Genomic DNA, 20266 nt, shown 5'->3' with positions numbered 1-20266 from the left:
AGCTCCAGTGAACATAAGGAGCCCCTTCAGCTCGAATCAGCGACTGCTTCCCTTTGCAGAGGTGGAAGCCATGTACTCAAGGTAGGATGACTGTCCTGGGTATACAGGGAATTCTTGGGAAGAGGTACAAGTTGCTTTATGAGTCCTTAAGTCTTTTATAGTTCAGAATTTTCTAGAATTTCACACTACCTCATACTTTAACATACTCTAGCATTTCTGTGATCATTACTCTAGTTCCATCTGGAGCTAACACACAGCTGTGTCATTTGACAATCAATTGGATCATAAGTAAATACAGATTTATATTCCTCTGGTTGGCCAGACTCAGCCCAGACCTAAATTAGGAGGTGTAGAAGCACAGCAATCATTACTCAAACTTGGGACACCCCAGCCTTCTTCTCTCCACCTTTCTGCCCCTTCTCTCCCTCTCTTCCCATCCCTCTCTTTGTCTCTGTCTCTCCCTTTTTTCATATTTTCCAAGGACTGACTATGTGCCAAGCAGTATTCATGGTGCTGAGGTTACAACAGTGAACAAAACAAATATCTCTTCTCTCTGTGAGAACATATTCTAATAGCAGGAAACAGATAGTTAAAAAAAATGAGTCAACTATTGAGGGTGTCTGGGGGAAGGAGGGAGGGGAATGATTGCTAATGGCTATCAGGTTTCTTGTTGGGGTGATGAAAATGTCCTAAAATTGATTGTGGTTATGGTTGCATAACTTGGAATTACACTAAAAGCCATTGAATGATGATATACTTTAAGTAGGTGAACAGGATATAAATTATATCTCAGTGGACTTGTTACTGAAAAACAAAAAGAAATATTGAGCATGCCATAGGGTAATAGCTGAGAAGAAAGGTAAAGCAGTGAAGAGGGAACAGAGTTCTTAGGGTGTTATAATTTTACATAGGGTGGTCAGGGAAAACTTCATTAAGGGATAACATTTGGGTGAGGACTTGAAGGTAATGAGGAAATAAGCTATGTGGATATCTGGAGGATGAGAGTGGTTTATACAGAGGGAATAGTATGTGCAAAGGCCCTGAGGTATGTCTGCTATGTTCAAGGAACAAGAGGTACCAGTGTGACTGAGTTCAGCAGGCCTGGGGAGGAAGTGGAGGAAGATGTCTGAGGGATACAGGTGGGGAGCCTGGATGAAATTTTGAGGATTTGGGCTTTTCCTGTGGATCAGATGGTAAGCCAGTGGAGGATTCTGAACAGACGTGGTCCCGTTGTGGAAATCAACAGTCTTTACAGCATTAACCGTAAATGTAGTGCTAGGGACTAGGGTGCGAGGGACTGCAGAGACCTCCCTGGTGGGTGTCAGCTTGTTGAATTACCACAACCACATTCTAAGTGAAGTATTACCATATTCTCTGTTTTATAAAAAAGGAAATGGAGGCTTAGAAAAGGGTAGGAGGCTGACCTCCATCAAAGGCAGTCTTTACCAGTCTACCTGACTCCAGAGCCCTCGCCTTCACCACGGCCATCACTGACCTGTGTACGTAGCGGGTGCTTAATAAAAGGAGCCACCAGATAGGTTACAGAACACTGCCCTGAGCACAGTCAGCCCCTTGGGCACAGAGTAGGCAGAGAACCAGCATCCACTTACTCAGTTCTGCGATGCTGCCGACGCGGGTGGCCAGCAAGGACTGCTCGATTGTCCTCAGCTCGGACTGGCTAAACATGGGCAGCTCTCCCGGCTTGCTGGTCCGCTGCGGGTCCCGGTGAAGGTTCAGGCTGTCTGGCAGGCAGAGCACTCCTGCAGGTGGTGGGAACAGAGGGTGAAAGGAAAACAGATTGTCATTTTTCTGCTACCCAAAGGAGGGGTGCAAAACCCCTCAAACCCCATGCACAGCCTCAAACCACACCAGAGTTGGTAATGCAAAGGAAACATGGGAACCAAGGCTCTGCATCCTCTTGGAAATGATGTCTAGGTCTTTCCAAAGGTCTCCTGATTTAACAAACATCCTTCTGTATGTGCACATGCCCAAAGGACACAGAAGAAAATCATTTCCTCAGAACTGGCAGGGACCCCACCTGTGCAGAGACTCAGTGGGGTCTCAGAGACTCAGACCACCTCTTGAGAACTCAGTGGTCATGGTCCCACCAGCCTTCCCGAGGCAGCTGCCACCCCAAGCGCCCTGGAAGACATCTCTCCTGGCAGTCCTCTGAGGGCTCGCTTTACTTCCCCAGCAAATTCCACTCTGGGTGGTTGGGCTGTTATCTGTCAGACAAAGCTCTGACTTTCTCCATAGAGCTGTATTTCAGGAGCTAAAAAGTCCCCACGGGCTTTTGTAGCTTGTATGGTGAATACCCATGGGAGATCCCTGGAGTCCAATTATTTTTATCCCGTCCTTTCCATTCCATGATCATTTAGTGAGAACCTGAGAACTTACTTCGATTAACTACTCAGAAATATTCACTGTTCCTGTCATCACCACAGCCTCCATAGGCAGAATGTGCTTTCTTGCTCCTTGACTTTTGGTTTCACAAACTTTGGCTAAAGGTATGTTAAGAGATATGATGGAACCAAACGTCTGAAAAGCACCTGTGCAGTTGAACTTGCTCTTTTGCGCTTTTGCATTGTCATGAGAAAAACACACCCTGCTTAGCCTGCTGGTGTAAGGAAGGTGAGAGACCCACAGAGCCGATCCAGTATAATCTGTAGCTTGGAGCTGCCCCACAAAAGCAAGTGTTAATTTAATATGCCATTGAGATACCCAGGGTTGTTTGTTACTCAGTATCATTATGGTGATGACTAACAGATACACCTGCTGTATGTCAATCACAGAGGAGACAACGAATGAGGCAGGCATGTGTTGTCCTGCATTAGGGACTGAGGATATGGTGATAGACAGGCTACACCTACTCCAGTTCTCAATGGGCTCACAGTCTAAGTGAAGGAGATGGACTATTATACACATAACCACAAAGCCATACCATACATGCTCTATGGTAAGAGAAGATGAGAAGATTAGCAGGGACCTGAACAAAAGTAGTTGTCAATAAGTTGGAAGCATTTATTGAGTGCCAACAGTAGTCCCAATTCTGCTAGGCATTTTGGAAATGCAAAAGAAGCAGAAGATGTATTCAAGAATAAACTCACTGGAGAAACAAGACTGCCAATGACAAAACAGCTGGAGTACAATGAAGCAGTATCAACACACAGGTGCGGAATTATTTAAACCAACTGTTAGGGCGAGGGGACAGACAGAAGGCAAAGGTCAAAACTCAAGTCTACTCCTCGCCCTGTTTGAACCACAAATGCCCAGCAAACAAAGACTCCTCCTCTTCTGCCCCCTGCTGCATAATTAGTGGCTCCAGCCACACTGACCTAGTCACTCGTCTTGAATATTTTACTTTCATACCTAACAAGCTGACACAGTGGAGAAGGCAACCATAACAGATTTTTTTGAGTAATAAATAAATGGATAAAGAGTACAAATGACCATTAGAGTTTAATGTTCTTATAATTAGGAAACTGGTCAAATGAGTTTCTGAGATTGTTTTCTAACTATTGTTTTTCAAAAATCTTAGACTCAATAAGAATATATTTTATATCACAACCCAGTACACACAGCCTTCCCAGGTGGCTCCGTGGTAAAGAATCTGCCTGCTAAGCAGGAGACGTGGGTTCAATCTCTGGGTCAGGAAGATCCCCTGGAGAAGGAAATGGCAACCCATTCCAGTATTCTTGCTTGAAAATCCCAAGAACAGAGGAGCTTAGCGGGCTACAGTCCATGGGGTCATAAAAGGGTCAGATACAACTCAGCATCTACACCACCACCACCAATACACACACACAAACACACACGCACCATCACCACCACCACTACTACACCCAATTCTCTTGTTTTCCATGAAGAAAAATCACGGAAATAATATTAATCCTTACTATGTATGAGGCATGCCCCATTTTTTTTCTTTTCACTTCGTTTCTATCTTACCAATAAAAAATCCTGAGTGTAGCACCAAAAGTGATCTCATGGCCCGCTAGTGGGTCGTGACTAGCAATTTGAAAAACTCTGTGAGCCAGGCTGGTTCACACCTTGACATTAACTGGACAATACAGATTGCTGATTTATTGGATACTACTTAGCACTGGGCTGGGCTCCACATCGGCGACTGTAGAGAAGGTTGAGAGGTGATCCCCACACTTCAGGGACCCCCATCTTTTCAGGAAAGGCAAAATCTTCACAGAAATGCCCGTCATGTAAGGCTGGCCTCCTGCCTGTCCTTTTCCTTTAACACCTGAGTCATCCCCCAATCATCCCAGGCAGGGACGCCCTGAGTCATCCTCGGTTCCTCCTGTTTGCTCACCTGCCCAGACATTTGGTCAGAGGTCAAGTAGCCATTGCCATGGCAACGAATGCTGGGCCAACCCTTCATCTGATGCCTCTGAAGTTCCTGACTCTAATTCAGAGATTTACCACTCTTAAAAGTGCATATGGCAAATGATAGCAGGTGACCATGACCCAGTGGGACAAGTGACCCAAGGTTCAGGGGATGAGGCCCTCTGTTGGGGGAGGGGGTAGTAGTCAGGGGGCTTCACAGTAAAGGAGACCTGGGAGTGAGCCCTGACTGTCAGGGAGGATGACATTCTCTAATGAACAATACAAAAGGCCCTGACATGTACTCACAGGTTTGCTTTCTTGGTAATAGCATTATACACAGCAAGTTCTTATCCCAGGCTGGCATCTGAAACATTGCTTCACACATGGGTTGATGTACAAGCAAATGTGCCTCAAATGTGACTCCAGACTTGGAATCTGGAACCCAGGGCATCAGTCTTGGCTCTACCACTTTCTACCCATGTTTAACTTTGGGCAGGTCAGAGAACCTCTCTGGACCTCAGTTTCCTCTTCTGTGAAATGGGAGTGATAAGAATGCTGAGGGTGGGAGATGAAATGAGACCATGTGTAGTAAAGTACTTTGCACGTGCTGAGCAATAGTACATGCTTGACATATGTTAACTGAGATGAAAATTGGTCAACGTGTATAAACGCAACTTTGAACTGCCTTATGCTTCATCATGAGAATAAATAATTTCCCTCAGAATTATTCATCCTTCCTTTAGAGCATTATGAAATTTAAATGTGAAAATATAATTATTCAAAGAAGCTTTGAAAGCTAGAGTACTAGGACTTGAGAAATCTATAATTGATCTATTATGCAAAGATTATATACCAGGGTTTTCCTTTTTTTCTTTTGTTTTGACGACTCTGTATGGGGTACACACATAAACTAGAGTTATTTTTTTGTGTATAAAAATCAACTAGGTCATTAAGAAGGTCCCAGCTGCATATTTTAGTGCCAGATACAGGCTTGAGTGTTTTGGAATACTCATCAGTTTCTGTTATTGGAGTCAAGGACAGTTGCAGCCTGGTGACTGACCCAAGTTTCAAAACAGGGGAGACCTAAGGTTCAAATATGACTTTGGATCTAAAGGAATATGGTCACCTTGGAGAGCAGGTGACCATTGGGGAGTGGCTACTGTGTTGAAGGGGTCACCGTCTTACTGAAATCTATCACTGTGGAGTGGGTTATACATTTGTCTAAGGGGAAATCCATTCACATTTTCAAAGGGGTTGGCAAGTGCTAAAAGATGATTAACCAGTGTCTTTGAATGTCCACATTTCCAGCCATAACCAACCTGGGACTGACTAACCATGGGGAGGCCAGAGGCCAGAGACAGGCTTCAGTCCTGCCCCAGTCCCCTGGGCAACCTGGACAAAGCACTTCCCAGACCTTCAGTCAGCTTCCATGTCTGCAAAGAGGGGTTAAAGTAGCCACATCATCAGTTTATTGTGTTGATTCAAGAAAAGAAATATTTAAGGCCTCCAACCTATAGCAAGTGCCTAACTGAATGGCCTCTTCCCACAATGTGCAGCTTTGTTTATCTAATGTCTGGATTCAAATAGTCTTGCAGATCATCCTTCCACAATCCTGTGTGACTGGAGACAGACAACTTTTTAGTTAGGTCATTTAGGATAGAAAATATGAGAACCACTCCTCTGGGTGGGCCCCTGGACCAACCACTGATCTGGCATTCTGTCTCCGCTGGCGGCGATCCAGGCAGTTCTGTCTCCCTAAATGCCTACCTCTATAGGATGGTATAGAGGTATACGTACCAGGCAAATACAACACCCTGCCATCCTTTCCCTCCACTCAGCTCTTCTCTGTGTCTCCATTCTATCATTGGATCAGGATGCTATTTACCCACCAAGAGAAAACCAAATAAGACAACCATCAGCACTCATCCAATCTCCCCTTGATGTGATGATGGTGATGGGAGACAAGGGGGCTACGCAAGGTCTTGGCATCCTGGACCCAGGCTTGGGTTCTGCCTTGTCTGTCTCTGGCTGTGAGAAGGAGACAGACTGTCCTGTGTTCTGCCTGCCAAGCTAAGCCTTGTTTTCTGCTAGGTTGCCCCCAGAATTTAAAGTGGAGGGTCCTGGCACCAGTCCCAGCTTTAAAAAATGGGAAGGAAGCAGCTGGGGTGCAGCACACCAGGCCTCAAACTGGCACTGGACAGACCTGGCTGGGTTCAGATTCCTGCCTCACCGTCTCCCAGCTGTGAGGCCTGGGACTTGTGACCCGGCTCCTCTGAGCCTCTGTTTCTCCCTCTGAAACTTGTTTGATGCTATCTACCTCCTAGTGTGCTTGGGAGGCCATAATGGGATAATCTACATGGACAACCTGTCACAGGAAAGGGGGTCGATAAATGTTTGTTAATAATCCAAGTGAAGTTCTTTGAAGGGAAAGATTTAGGAATTCAATAACACGCTGCTAGAGGGCTTTCTTCTACTGTTTAATTTATTAAGAAATAAGGTAGGAAGTTATCAGATTTTTAAAAATGTTTGCACAATAGGCTTGGAAACTCCTTTTTATTTTAAGAAATTTGGCAGTGGGAAACAAATTCATGGCTGGCTTGGTGAGCACATACATCTGTGAGAGGCATGCCATATTCCAATTAGGATACACCCAGACCACAGTTTATTTTTCCCCCATTATGAATTACATTCAGTGGGAAAAGCTCTTAGGAAGTCTGAAGCTAAACCATCAAAAGAAACAAGAGGTAGAAAACACAAAGATGGAGAATTTTCAGAAATGAGTTCAATAACATGCTGGTCCTTGGCAGCTGAAGTGCCCAGGGGGAATAAGCATGCTGACCTTAAAAGAACATGAAGATATCTATAGAACTACCATATGACCCAGAAATCCCACTACTGGACATACACCCTGAAAGTGAAAGTGTTAGTCGCTCAGTCATGTCCCACTCTTTGCAGCCTCATGGACTGCAGCCCACAAGGTTCCTCTATCCATGGGATTTTCCAGGCATGAATACTGGAGTGGGTTGCCATTTCCTTCTCCAGAGGATCTTCCTGACCCAGGGTTCAAACTCGCATCTCCTGTGTCTCCTGTGTTGCAGGCAGATTCTTTACCCACTAAGCCATTGAAAATCATAATTCAAAAGGACACATGTATGTCAGTGTTCATTGTAGCACTATTTACAATAGTCAGACATAGAGACAACCTAAATAACCAAAGACAGATGAATGGATAAAAAAGATGTGGTACATAGATACACTGGAATATAACTCAGCCATTGAAAGGAATGAAATTGGGTCATCTGCAGAAATGTGGATGGACCTAGGGTTTGTCATACAAAGTGAAATAAGTCAGAAAGAGAAAAACAAATATCATATATTAAAGCATATATGTGGACTCTAGAAACATGGTACAGATGAACCTACTTGCAGGGCAGGAATAGAGACAGACGTAGAGATGGACATGTGGACACTGTGGGGAAGGGGAGGGAGGGATAAACTGAGAGGTTAGAATTTATATATATATATATATATGTGTGTGTGTGTGTGTGTGTGTGTGTGTGTGTAGTGATTCCCTGGTGGCTCAGACGGTAAAGCGTCTGCCCACAATGCGGGAGACCTGGGTTCAATATCTGGGTTGGGAAGATCCCCTGGAGAAGGAAATGGCACCCCACTCCAGTACTCTTGCCTAGAAAATTTCATGGATGGAGGAGCCTGGTGGGCTACAGTCCATGGGGTCACAAAGAGTCGGACACGACTGAGCAACTTCACGAGATACACACACACACACACACACTACTGCTGCTGCTGCTGCTAAGTCGCTTCAGTAGTGTCCGACTCTGTGTGACCCCATAGACGGCAGCCCACCAGGCTCCCCTGTCCCTGGGATTCTCCAGGCAAGAATACTGGAGTGGGTTGCCATTTCCTTCTCCAATGCATGAAAGTGAAAAGTGAAAGGGAAGTCGCTCAGTCGTGTCCGACTCTTCGCGACCCCATGGACTGCAGCCTACCAGGCTCCTCCGTCCATGGGATTTTCCAGGCAAGAATACTGGAGTGGGGTGCCATCGCCTTCTCCGATATACATACTACTGTGCATAAAATATGTAACTAGTGGGAATCTGCTGTATAACACAGAGAGCTCAGCTCAATGCACTGTGAAGACCTAGATGGGTGGGATGGGGGTGGGTAGGAGTCAAGTACAAGAGAGAGGGGATATATGTACACATATAGCTGATTCACTTCATTGTACAGCAGAAACTAATACAACATTGTAAAGCAATTATACTCCAATAAGAAACAAAATAAAAATAAATAAAATAAAACAAAAAAAACTAAAAGACTATGAAGGTATCTATGGATCATTTATTCATTCACCAACACTAAGCACCACAGACAGCAGGACACATTTCTGTTCTCAAAGGCTCCTGGTGGGCAAGGGAGACAGACCCCTCCACCAACTGAATCACTATGGGAGAAACAGCAGAGCAGAGGCATGCGTGAGGTCCTCATGGATCACGGTGGGTGAGTCAAGTTGGCCTGGAAGTGTCAGGGCAACTTCCCAGGGCAGCTTAGGAGACCTGAGGAAGCAGACATCTTATGGCAAAGTTGAAAGAGTGTGGATTCTGGAGCCTGAATGAATGCTCAGGTTGAATTGCACCAGTGGTACTTCAGAGCAACGTCACCTAGGGATGCTATTTAGCTTTCCTGTATCTCCGTTTCCTTGTGAATAATATGGGAATGGTCACTGTATAATATGCTCCTAAGGCCACTGGAAGATCAAATGAGTTAATGCATGTAAATCTTGGACCCTATACATAGCTCAACAAAGGTGATGATGATGATGAAGATAATGTTGGTGATTAGAGAAGGACATTCCAAGGAAGCACAAAGGCCCAGGGTATGTGCTCTGCCCACAAGAGTGGTTGGAACAGAGGGTACATGATTGGCACAGAGGGTGCAGAAGTTGGGGGAAGGAGCAGGATCGGGTAGTAGGGGCAGACCATGGAGGGCATTGGGCCAAAAAAAGTTTGTTCTTAAAAATGAAACTTTTACCTTCCAGCTAGCCTGTTTCTCTCTCTTTGCTTTTCTTAGGCAAAATTCTAGGAAGAGTGGTCAATACCCACTATGCCCACTTCTTCCTCTCCCTTATTATCTCTACACCTACTACCTACCTTTTGATGGATGCCCAGCAAATTCATGTTCATCCTTCAAGGCCCAATTCAGAAGTCACTTCTGAGACCCCAAGACTAAAGAAGTTTCTATTCTTAGAAAGCTCTTAGCCCAGAGAGGAAGATCTGTGAGCTGTGGAAAGGTCCAGATTTAGGAGACAATCTGGCTCCTGGGACCACAGACTGTGGCCATTTGGAAGTTCTCTGAAAAGCATCTGTCTTCTTTGTTCCCCTACACAGCAGTGACATGTGTGGGCACAGAGTCATGTGGTGGTAATAACCCAGCGAGGTAATAACCCCAAGTGGGTAATAACCCAGTCCTGGGTGTGACAGACAGGGAACTTGTGTGTTAGAGTGTTTGAGTTAAAAACTAGTCTTTGACATTTCAATTAACACATGGCAACAGACCAGAGTAAAATAATGAGGAGGCAGCTTTGTGGACAAGGGAGGCTTTCCTGCTGTACATCAAGGTGGCCATTCTGCTTCCTCTTGAATACTTATAATTCAAATGCATTCATCAATCATTCATTTATCCATACATCCATCCAAACTTCCACTTTGATTATGGATCATCCTTTAATTAATTAAAGGGTAATTAATTAATTATTTTTTGAGCATCTACTATCCAATGCATTGTGTATTGGACGTATCCAATACAACGAATACAATGGGGATACAGAAGGAAACAATACGGAGTAGTTGCTCTCTTGGAGCTTAACTTCCATTGATCTATTTACTTATCCACCCACCTAACCTCCCTCTCTCCCATCCATCTATCCATTTCCCCACCCCTCCATTCCTCCATTCAGCCATCCCACATAATGTGTCAGACTGAGGCTATAACGAAAAGACACAGATCCTCTCCTTAAGAAATTCATAATCTAGTGGGATAAGTACACATGCTTATGAGTGTACTTATGTACAGGAGCGGTAAGAGAAGCTCGTACATGCTACACTAATGGCACACATAGAAATTGGGTAGTCTACCTAAGTGGCGTTGACAGGAAAGGATTCACGGATGAACTGTCCTAGGATCAGTACCAAAAGATGAGGCGAGGTTTACTAGGTGAATGGGATGGGCTGTGGGGAAGAGAAAGGTGTAGGAAAGGGCAAAACAGAGGGAGCAGTGAAAGCCAAAGCACAGAGGCAAGAAAACTGATGTGTTGAAGGGACTGTAATATGCTCTTTTTATACATTATTGGATCTGATGTGCAAATATTTTGTTCAAGATTGTTGCATCTACGTTCACAAGAGATACGCATCTGTAGTTTTCTTGTAGTATTGTTGTCTGGTTTTGGTATTTAGAGTAATGCAGACTCATCAAATGCACAGAACGAGTTAGGAAGGATTCCTTTTGCTTTCGTTTTCTGAAAGTGGTTGTTTTGTTGTGGTCAGTTGCTCAGTCATGTCTGACTCTTTGCCACCTCATGGACTGCAGCCCACCAGGCTCCTCTGCCCATGGAACTTTCCAGGCAAGAGTGCTAGAGTGGGTTGCCATTTCCTCCTCCAGGGGATCTTCCTACCCAGGGATCGAACCCAAGTCTTCCACACTGCAGGTGGATGGGGGCTCTTTACCACTGAGCCACCAGGAAAGTGCAAAAGTGGTTGTAGAGAACTGGTAAAATTTCTTCCTTAAATGTTTGGTAGAGTTCACTTGGAGAAGGCAATGGCACCCCACTCCAGTACTCTTGCCTGGAAAATCCCATGGATGGAGGAGCCTGGTAGGCTGCAGTCCATGGGGTCTCGAAGAGTCGGACATGACTGAGCGACTTCGCTTTCACTTTTCACTTTCATGCATTGGAGAAGGAAATGGCAACCTAAGAACCCAAGAACACTCCAGTGTTCTTGCCTGGAGAATCCCAGGGACGGGGGAGCCTGGTGGGCTGCCATCTATGGGGTTGCACAGAGTCGGACACGACTGAAGCGACTTAGCAGCCGCAGCAGCAGCAGAGTTCACTACCTGGGCCTGATGCTTTCTGTTTTTAAAGGTTATCAGTTGTTGATTCAATTTCTTTAATAGATATAGGCCTCTTCAGAGTGTCTATTGCTTTTTTTTGGCTGTGCTGCATGGCTTGTGGGATCTTAGTTCCCTGACCAGAGATTGAACCCGAGCCCTTGGCAGTGAGAAACGTTAACTCCTGGACCACCAGGGAATTCCCCAGATTGTTGATTTCTTCTTGTTGTGAGCCTTGGGAGATTAAGTCTCTCAAGGAATTGGTACATTTCACCTAAGTTATCAAATTCGTGAGCACCAAGTTTTTCACAGTATTTCTTAAATGACCATGGGATTTATAGTGATGCTTCCTTCTTCATTTCAGTCATTTCTCTTTTTATTCTTAGTCTGGCTAGCGGCTCATCAATTTTATCAATCTTTTCAAAGAACCAGCTTTGGTTTCATTGATTTTCTCTATTGATTTCCTGTTCTTAATTGACTTCTGCTCTAATTCTTACTATTTCTTTTTGTTTGCTTTTGATTTAATTTGCTCTTCTCTTTTTAGTTTTCTAACACAAAAGCTTAGATTCTTGATTTTACATCTTTTTTTTTATAATTTTTTTTTAAATTGGAGGATAATTGCTTTATAATATTGGGTTGTTTTCTGCCATATATCTTCTTTTTTAATACATGAATTTACTGCTATAAATGTCCCTGTAAGCACTGCTTTTTCTGCATCCCCAAAATTTTTATGTTGTGTTTTCACTTATTATTAGTTAAAAATATTTTTAAAACTTCTCTTGAGATTTTTTTCCTTTGGCCCAAGTGATATTCAGAAGTATGTTGCTTAACCTCCAAGTGTTTGGAATTTTCCAGCTATCTTTCTCCTATTGTTGTCTAGTTTAATCCTGTTGAGGTCTGAGAACAGACAGTGTATAATTTCTATTCTTTTGAAGTTGTTAAGGTGTGCTTCATGCCTCAGAATGTGGTCTATCTTGGTGAATGTTCCATGTGAGCTTGAGAAGGATTCTGTTGACGTTGAATGAAGTAGTCTATAGATGTCCATTATGTCCAGTTGATTGAAGGTGCTGAGTTCAACTCTGTCCTTACTGATTTTCTACCTGTTGGATCTGTCATTTCTGATAGAGGAATGTTAGTCTCCAACAATCAAAGTGGATTTATCTATTTCTCCTTTCAGTCCTATCAGTTTTTGCCTTTTCTTATTACAAGGTATGTTGAAGTTATTTCAAGCTGCTGCTTTCCCAGATTAATTTAAATTCAGAATCATTAAGTATCTGAAAATGGTTTAGTTAGTGCAGGTGATGACATTAGAAAAAGAAGGAAGGAACTGATAGGCAGCAGGAGTGGTAAGGCAGTATATATCCATTTAAGAGACCTCCTAGATTTATTTTCAGAGAAGGCAATGGCACCCCACTCCAGTACTCTTGCCAGGAAAATCCCATGGACGGGGGAGCCTGGTGGGCTGCAGTCCATGGGGTCGCTAAGAGTTGGACACGACTGAGCGACTTCACTTTCACACATCGGAGAAGGAAATGGCAACCCACTCCAGTGTTCTTGCCTGCAGAATCCCACGGACAGAGGAGCCTCGTGGGCTGCAGTCCATGGGGTCTCACAGAGTCGGACACGAATGAAGCAACTTAGCACCAGCAGCAGCAGCAGCAGATTTATTTTGAATATACAGCATGTGCCCAGCTGTGCCTTTCTCTGTTGCCAACTCTTCTGTTTTACTCTTTTTCACTGAGATTTCCTTAAAAAACATAAGTTGAATTAATAAATGAGGCCTGGGTAGAGTTCTTGATGGAAAAGAAAGATTAGTATGTTTTAAAGAAAGGTGTTAATGATACATTAGCACCCCACTGAGAATTTCTCCCTATTAGAGAAAGAACAGGGGCTGGAAAATGGATTTCACAGCAGCTGTCAGAACATTTTTATGCCAAGGACAAATATTCACAGGTTTGTCTTCCCCAGGATGTCTAGGAACCATTTCCAGGTAATTGCGAGGGTACCTTCTACAGTAGAAGTCTGTGCATTGGGCAAAATTCCATCTGGAAATCTCTTTCCAATGGAACTTCTGCAGAGTAAGAGCATGAAGATCATTTATATTCATAACAAAGGCCTCCAAGGCCTGTGAGATCCTGAATCACCCAAGAAAGATTAAATCATGTTCAACCGAGCTTTAGTGTTAAGTATATTTAATTGTATTCTAACTCTTCAAAGACTGATTATCTTTAATTAAATAGCCTGGTGACTACAGACTTATCACTTATTTGATATGATATAGTGAGGAACTATTCACTAGGATATTTAATAAGTTGAAATACCCTATGGCTGACCACACAGAATGACAGAGGTGTGTGTGTGTGTGTGTGTGTGTGTGTCTACAGGCATGGAAGAGATTAGGCCAACATTTTGAGAGCTGGCTAAATGGTGCTGTTAACATAGTGTAGATGTTAATGGCACATAAAAGCATAAATCTGCCATTTGCAGCCACGCATGTGTACGGTGATATAAATAACTAATAGGGCTTTCACAATCCATTGAAAATATAAAGATTACTAAATTGGCTTTTAAAAACATTAGAATCCCATTAGGCCAGAAACTCAGCAGCTGATTACAGAGCAAAATCAACCTCAAGAGGACTCTAAATTCTCATTTGTTGCTGCTGTTAAAAGGTACTGCACTTTCAACAAGGCCATGGGCCCCTGGGGAAGAAAGCTCACAGTCCTTGCTGGCGAAAAAGGGCCCTATCCAGCTATGCATCTGGTTAAGGATGCTTATGGGGAGACTCTTTCTCCTAGCACCTGTCCTGGGAGTTCCATCAAGAAATATTAATATATGATGTAGCCCAGATATAAGTCAATGTTTCTGAACTTAAAAAACTTATGGCTCCCTCCCTATAAGACTTTTTGGACATTTTCTTCCCTCCCCACCCCCACCTCTACTATATTCACCACGTCTTTTAGAACTGTCTACTCAGTTGGTGATTTTAAATGTTTTGTACTGCCTAGAGCAGTCTTTAGCCCATGGCTACCCTTCTCCACTCCAACAACCTTCAGAGGCTCCCATTGCCTAGAGGATAAAATGGGAACTTCTTCACTTTTGCGATCTTTACCTAACCTAGCTGTCCAATCGAATTTCATACCACTCCCCAAGTGACAGAGGGACTCACTCGCCTTGGTATGACGCCACCCCCCCGCCCCCACACCTCTGCTTCCACAGCTCCTCCCATCCAGAACGCCCCTCACTCGGCTTTCACAGGCAGCGAGTCCCCCTTCCTTCAAGGCACAAGGTAAATACCACTTCCTTCAGCAGCTGCCTCAGATCTCCTCGAGGGGCTGGGACCCCTCCTCTTTCCACAGCAGGGTGACATATGGAACTTCCACATCCTTTAAGGGCTGTGGCAAAGACTCATAATGCTGATGAGAAACAGTAGTTTAGATTTTATATGGCACTTGCTATGAGCCAGCCACTATTTTAAGTGCTTTGTGTGTATTAACTATTGTAATCTTTACAGCAGTTCTCCACAGTTGATATTATTATTGTTGTTATAGTTTACAGGTGACAAAACTGAGCTGTGCACACACACACACACACACACACTCTCTCTCCCTCTGTGCGTGTATATATACATGCATATGTATATATACACATACATGTACATACACACATTCAGTTGTCCATCCTTCCATTTATTGTGTGTGTGCATGCATGTGTGTGTAATTGAGTGCCTTCTCATACAAGGATATGTGTCACAGAGAAAAATGACACAAATGCTCGGGAGGAGTTCTCTTGACAGATGTGAATATCCATTTTGAAAACTTGTGTTTTGTTTTATTACTTAGAACCATGAGTAGTGAAACCATTTTAAAGTGGTGAAGCCTTTGACACCACTAAATCCAGTGCCCCCAGTCAGTACACATGTTTTCTGAGTGCCTACTATGTGCCAGGCCCTGGGCATGAGATGGTGAAGCCATAGTTGCTCATTAGGAGAGTTTACTGCTCAACTCTTTATTTTAGAGATGAGAAAACAAAGGTTTAACCAGAGAGGTTAAGTAACTCTCCTGAGGTCACACTAACTTAGTTTAATCCAATTTCTGAATCATAAAAAACCACTTCCAGTTCCAGAAATAAATTATCAATTAAAAAATTTTAAATTGCAGTATAGCTGATTTACAATGTTGTATTAATTTCAGGTATAGAGCAAAGTGATTCAATTACGTACACACATACACACACACATATATATTCTTTCTCAGATTCTTTTCTATTATAGGTTAGTATAAGATATTGAATACAGTTCCCTGTTTCCCTGTGTTATACAATAGTTCCCTGTTATTTATAGGTTTTATATATGGTAGTGTATATCTGTTAATCCTAAACTTCCAATTTATCCCTTCCCCCATTCCTCTTTGGCAATCATATATTTGCTTCTATGTCTGTAAATCTATTTCTTATTTCATAAGTAAGTTCATTTGTATCATTTTTTAGATTCCACATATAACTGATATCATATGATAGCTGTCTTTGATTTACTTCACTTAGCATAGTAATCTCCAGGTCCATGCATATTGCTGCAAATGGCATTATTTCATCCTTTTTTTTAATGACTGAGTAATAGTCCAGATGGATTACCAATTTTGAAAGAATCATCATATAATCCTAAATCTGTAATACCATGTGGTAGGCCACATCATGGTCCCCAAAGATGTGCGCGTTCTAATCCCTTGAACCTGTGAATAAGTTGCCTGGCCAGGGTGGAAGGAATTAAGGTGGCAGAAAGAATTAAGGTTGCTAATCAAGTGATTTTAAGATTAGGAGGCTGTCTCGGATTATCTGGGTGGGCCCAGTGTAATCAGAAGGGTCCTTCAAATAGGGAAGAGAGAAGCAGAAGAGCCCATGTCAGAGTGATTCAGTGGGAGAAAGACTGGACTGGCTATAGATGGAAAGCGACCATGAGCTGAAGAGCGTGGGCAGGCCTAGAAGCTGGAAAAGGCAAGGAAAGGGGTTTCCCCCTAGAACCTCCAGAAGGGAACATAGTCCTGCTGACATCTTAGTTCTGGCTCAGGGAAACTCATTTTGAACTCTGACCTCCAAAACTGTAAGAGAATCCATTTATGTTACTTCAGGCCCCCCAGTTGGTAGTAATTTGTTACAGCAGACATAGGAGACCTATGCCTCCTATCAGGAGACAGCCTTACAAAAGTCCTCAGGGCGCTGGGGACCTGACGGCGCCATTCTGAAATGAACATCACCTGTCTTTCTAGAAGTCCAGACATCTAATTTCACTCAGTACTATCTATCCTCAGTCTGGACACCTTCTCAGCCTCTGCCTTTTTCTCCTCTGGGTAAATTCCAGTGGTTAATGCAGAAATAGAGATACCAAAGAATGCCATTTTTCATAACTTTCTTCCTCAGTTCTTCCAGACACTTCTCTCTCTACTTTTAGATCATTGTCTCTGGCATTTTATTTTCAGAAATGCTCTTGGTATTCATTCCTTGGAGCCCACTGAAGAAGTGACCTTGAGGGCCGAGGTTTCCCGCCCCATGCCCCCCACCTTCCTTTCATTTTTCAGTTTCTGTTTGGAGACTGTCTTCCACGCTGGGGATGGGCTTATGATTCAAGGTCCTCCTAATGCAGAGGGAAGGGAAAGGGGCTCACAGAGTGGGGCCAGGCTCTGTGTTCTGGTGTGAGAAGGAGGAATCACTTCTGCCCACTGGAGTCAGAGAGGTGATGTGGGACCGAGCCACTCCCAGGAGAAGGAAGGATGCATCCATGACCTCGAGGAAGGGAGATGGGCGGCAAATGGCTCCTCTGGGGACTCAGAATAAGAGCATCAGGTTTCCTGACACTGAAAAGCTGTCCCTTTCTGGGAATGTGAGTGATTGTGAGAAATGCCTCACCATCCAGCTTTCAATAAAACATTCGCTGAAAATCTTCTTAGTGCCAGGTTTTGTGCCGGGGGGGAGGGGGGGTCTAGATGATGAAGGGGATGATGATGGTGCTGCTGCTGCTGCTAACACCCACAATGTACCAGGCACTGTTCTAAGTACTTCTCAAATATACTCACATTTTATATCTTCAGGTGGCGCATATGAAATATGTGCTGAATTAATGAATAGAGAATGACTTGGTCCCTACCTCCCTAAGCTCACAGCCAGGGGTAGGGAGTGACAGAACAGACTGAAGTGAAGATGGGTGAGGGGAAATAGAAACAATAATTGTGATAGGAAAAGAGCTGTGGTTACGCACACGGGCTCCAGAGTCAGACAGCCGGGGTTTAGATTCAGCTCTGTTTCCTACTAACTTGCTAGCCAAATGGATGAATCTCTCTGTGCCTCAGTTTCCTCATTTGTAAAGGGGCAGTGATCAGAAGAGCATTTACCTCGTAGGGTTGTTTTGCACGCACCCATACCTGAACAGTACCTGGCTCACAGCACAGTAACTGTTTCTTGTTATTACAAGGTGCTCAGCAGAATTCCTCTAAGCCACTTGAAGGCAGGTTTGGTTGCTTCAGATTCCTAATTTGGCTTCTCTCCTAGACTAGTTCTCAGCATCTGATTGGGAGTCTTTGCTGCCTCCATTCTCACTGCCATTCTGGCCAATAAAATCCCCACACCTGATCTCCTGTTTGCATCTTTATTTCTCTCCAGCCGAGGAAGACTTCAAGGAACAGATGACATCTGAGCTGAGTCTTTAGGAAGGTGTAATTTTAAAAAGAGAGGAAGTTAATTAAAAAAAAAAGAAGAAGAAGGAGCTGATCTAGCTAGAGGGAGAAGGCAGGGGAGAGAGGGGACTCCTGGGGCAGCAGGCAGAGCCGAGGGATAAGGAGGTGGCAAGAGGCAGAACTACAGGATGAAAACCCTTGACCAGCAAATTCACATTTTACAGGTTCAGTGGGAGCCACTAAAATTTCCAAAGCTTTATAAACCCGTAATTGTTATAGAGGACGGTGCTTACCCTGGGGGTAGCATTATTACCAGCTCAAATGGCAGTTGTAGTAGTGATAATGATGTTAATAGTCACAGCAGTGATCATAGTGGTGGGAGTAACAGCAGCATCATTGTGAACACTCAGAGCACCATCACCATCATCTTTCTTACAGTTCCGTTTTTTTTTTTTTGGCTGAGCTGGGTATTCGTTGCTGCTCTGGACTTTTCTTTAGTTGCAGTGAGTGGGGGCTACTCTAGTTGCAGTGTGTGGGCTTCCATTGCGGTGGCTTCTTTTGTTGTGAAGCATGGGCTCTAGGGTATGCAGGCTTCCATAGCTGTGGCTCTTGGGGTCTAGAACACAGGCTTAGTAGCTGTGGTACGTGGGCTTAGTTGGTCTGAGGCATGTGGGATCTTTCCGGACCAGGGATCGAACACGTGTCTCCTGCATTAACAGGTGGATTCCTCACCCCTGAGCTACCAGGGAAGCCGCTTCTAGTTACTTGTATTTAGTACTTACTATGTGCCATTCCAAATACTTTTGAGTCTTATCATACTTAATCCTCACAGTAAGCATATGCGGCAGCAACCATTATCATCCCCATTTACAGATGACAAACCAGGGGCAGGATAGAGTTATCTGACCTGAGTAAAGCTGCAATTGGAACCCAGGACCCAGGACCCGGATGCTTGTTAAAGACTGCATAAAGTACACTGAGGAGCTGCCCTGACTGGCTGACCCCATGGGAAATGGACATCAGAACTGATACCTTAAGGGGCACTGGTATCTTTGGCAGTTCCAGCTGAGGACAGGAAGGCCCTCCCTAAAGTTCAGGGAGCACTCAGGGAGGGGAGCCCCTTAGAGGTGATTGTGGAGTGCTGGCTGAGCCTTGGAGGTGGTAATTGAGGGGGGCACCCAGTCCCAAACTCTGATGTCCCTCTGGCCCCAGTCAGAGATGGTGTCCTGGATGGCTGTGCCCCGTTGTAGCCATACACAGGCCAGGGCCTAGGATTAGCACACAGGGGCAGCCAGGAGCCCCCTCTGCAGGCCCCCATCCCCTGGGGGTGCCTCGCCTGGCCATCTCCCCCAGGGTATGGGGGTTGGGCTGTGACTCTGAGCCCCTCTGCCACCTGCCTCAGGTCTGGTCTACCTGCAGAGCACATGGACAGAGGACCATTCACACCACAGAGTGGCTGAGCCCCTGCAAGTGGGCCTGGCTCCGCCCCACCCTATGCCTAGGTTGGATGCCCGCCAAGTGGTCCAGCAGGAGGTGGACCCCAAGTGCAGTTTGGCTCTGCTGCCTGCAAAACATGTCATACCCCCTTCTACTCCCCCTTCCCAGTCACCAAGGAGAGGGGGTGGGGTCCCAAGGACGGCTGAAGGTGCAGGCGGCCTTACTCACAAACACCCCTGGAAGGGGACCCTCAGGCAGCTGGGGGTCCCGGCTGCCCCACCCCCTTCCCCTGGGTCCTGAGAAGTGACTGTCAGTCTGCACCTTATCTCTGCATCTCTCTGACTCTGTTAGTGACAACTCTCCTGTGGTCCCTATGGTCTCCTGCCAGGAGATGAAGCTTGAAAGGCCTATTTTGCAGGCTCCAGGGGGACTGCGGTGCCATCTTTCTGTTCCTTGATTAAGAATGATTCTGGGGCCCTTCTGAGGGAGAGGCTGAGCTCTCCTAACTGCAGGATATAGGAAAGGAGGGCCACTGCAGAGCCCTCCACAGCAGGGAAGGGAGGCGCTGCCTGGGGACGGCTGCTCCAGCCTGAGGGAGATGGCAGGGGGATGAGGGAGGCCTTTGGGGAATAACTTGTTCTGGAGCAGCAGGGAGAGGCCCAGGCTTTGAAGGCTTGCAGGAGAAGAGCACTGAAGACGCAAAAGGCAGA

General features: G+C 44.8%; 1 protein-coding gene across 3 annotated transcripts in view; it reads right to left on the bottom strand.

The window, feature by feature from the left end:
• The window catches only part of BTBD11 (BTB domain containing 11), a 332136-nt gene that overhangs the window by 131659 nt on the left and 180211 nt on the right, over positions 1-20266 (bottom strand). For all 3 annotated transcript variants that reach the window (XM_024992023.2, XM_059886625.1, NM_001205745.1), the window contains exon 2: positions 1611-1760. In XM_024992023.2, the coding sequence (XP_024847791.1) occupies positions 1611-1760 (150 nt within the window). The remainder of the gene's footprint in view (positions 1-1610; positions 1761-20266) is intronic.

This window comes from Bos taurus, chromosome 5, assembly GCF_002263795.3.
Source record: "Bos taurus isolate L1 Dominette 01449 registration number 42190680 breed Hereford chromosome 5, ARS-UCD2.0, whole genome shotgun sequence".
Lineage (NCBI taxonomy): Eukaryota > Metazoa > Chordata > Mammalia > Artiodactyla > Bovidae > Bos > Bos taurus.
Note: the sequence above shows the minus strand (reverse complement) of the source record. Positions and strands in the feature narration are given on the sequence as shown.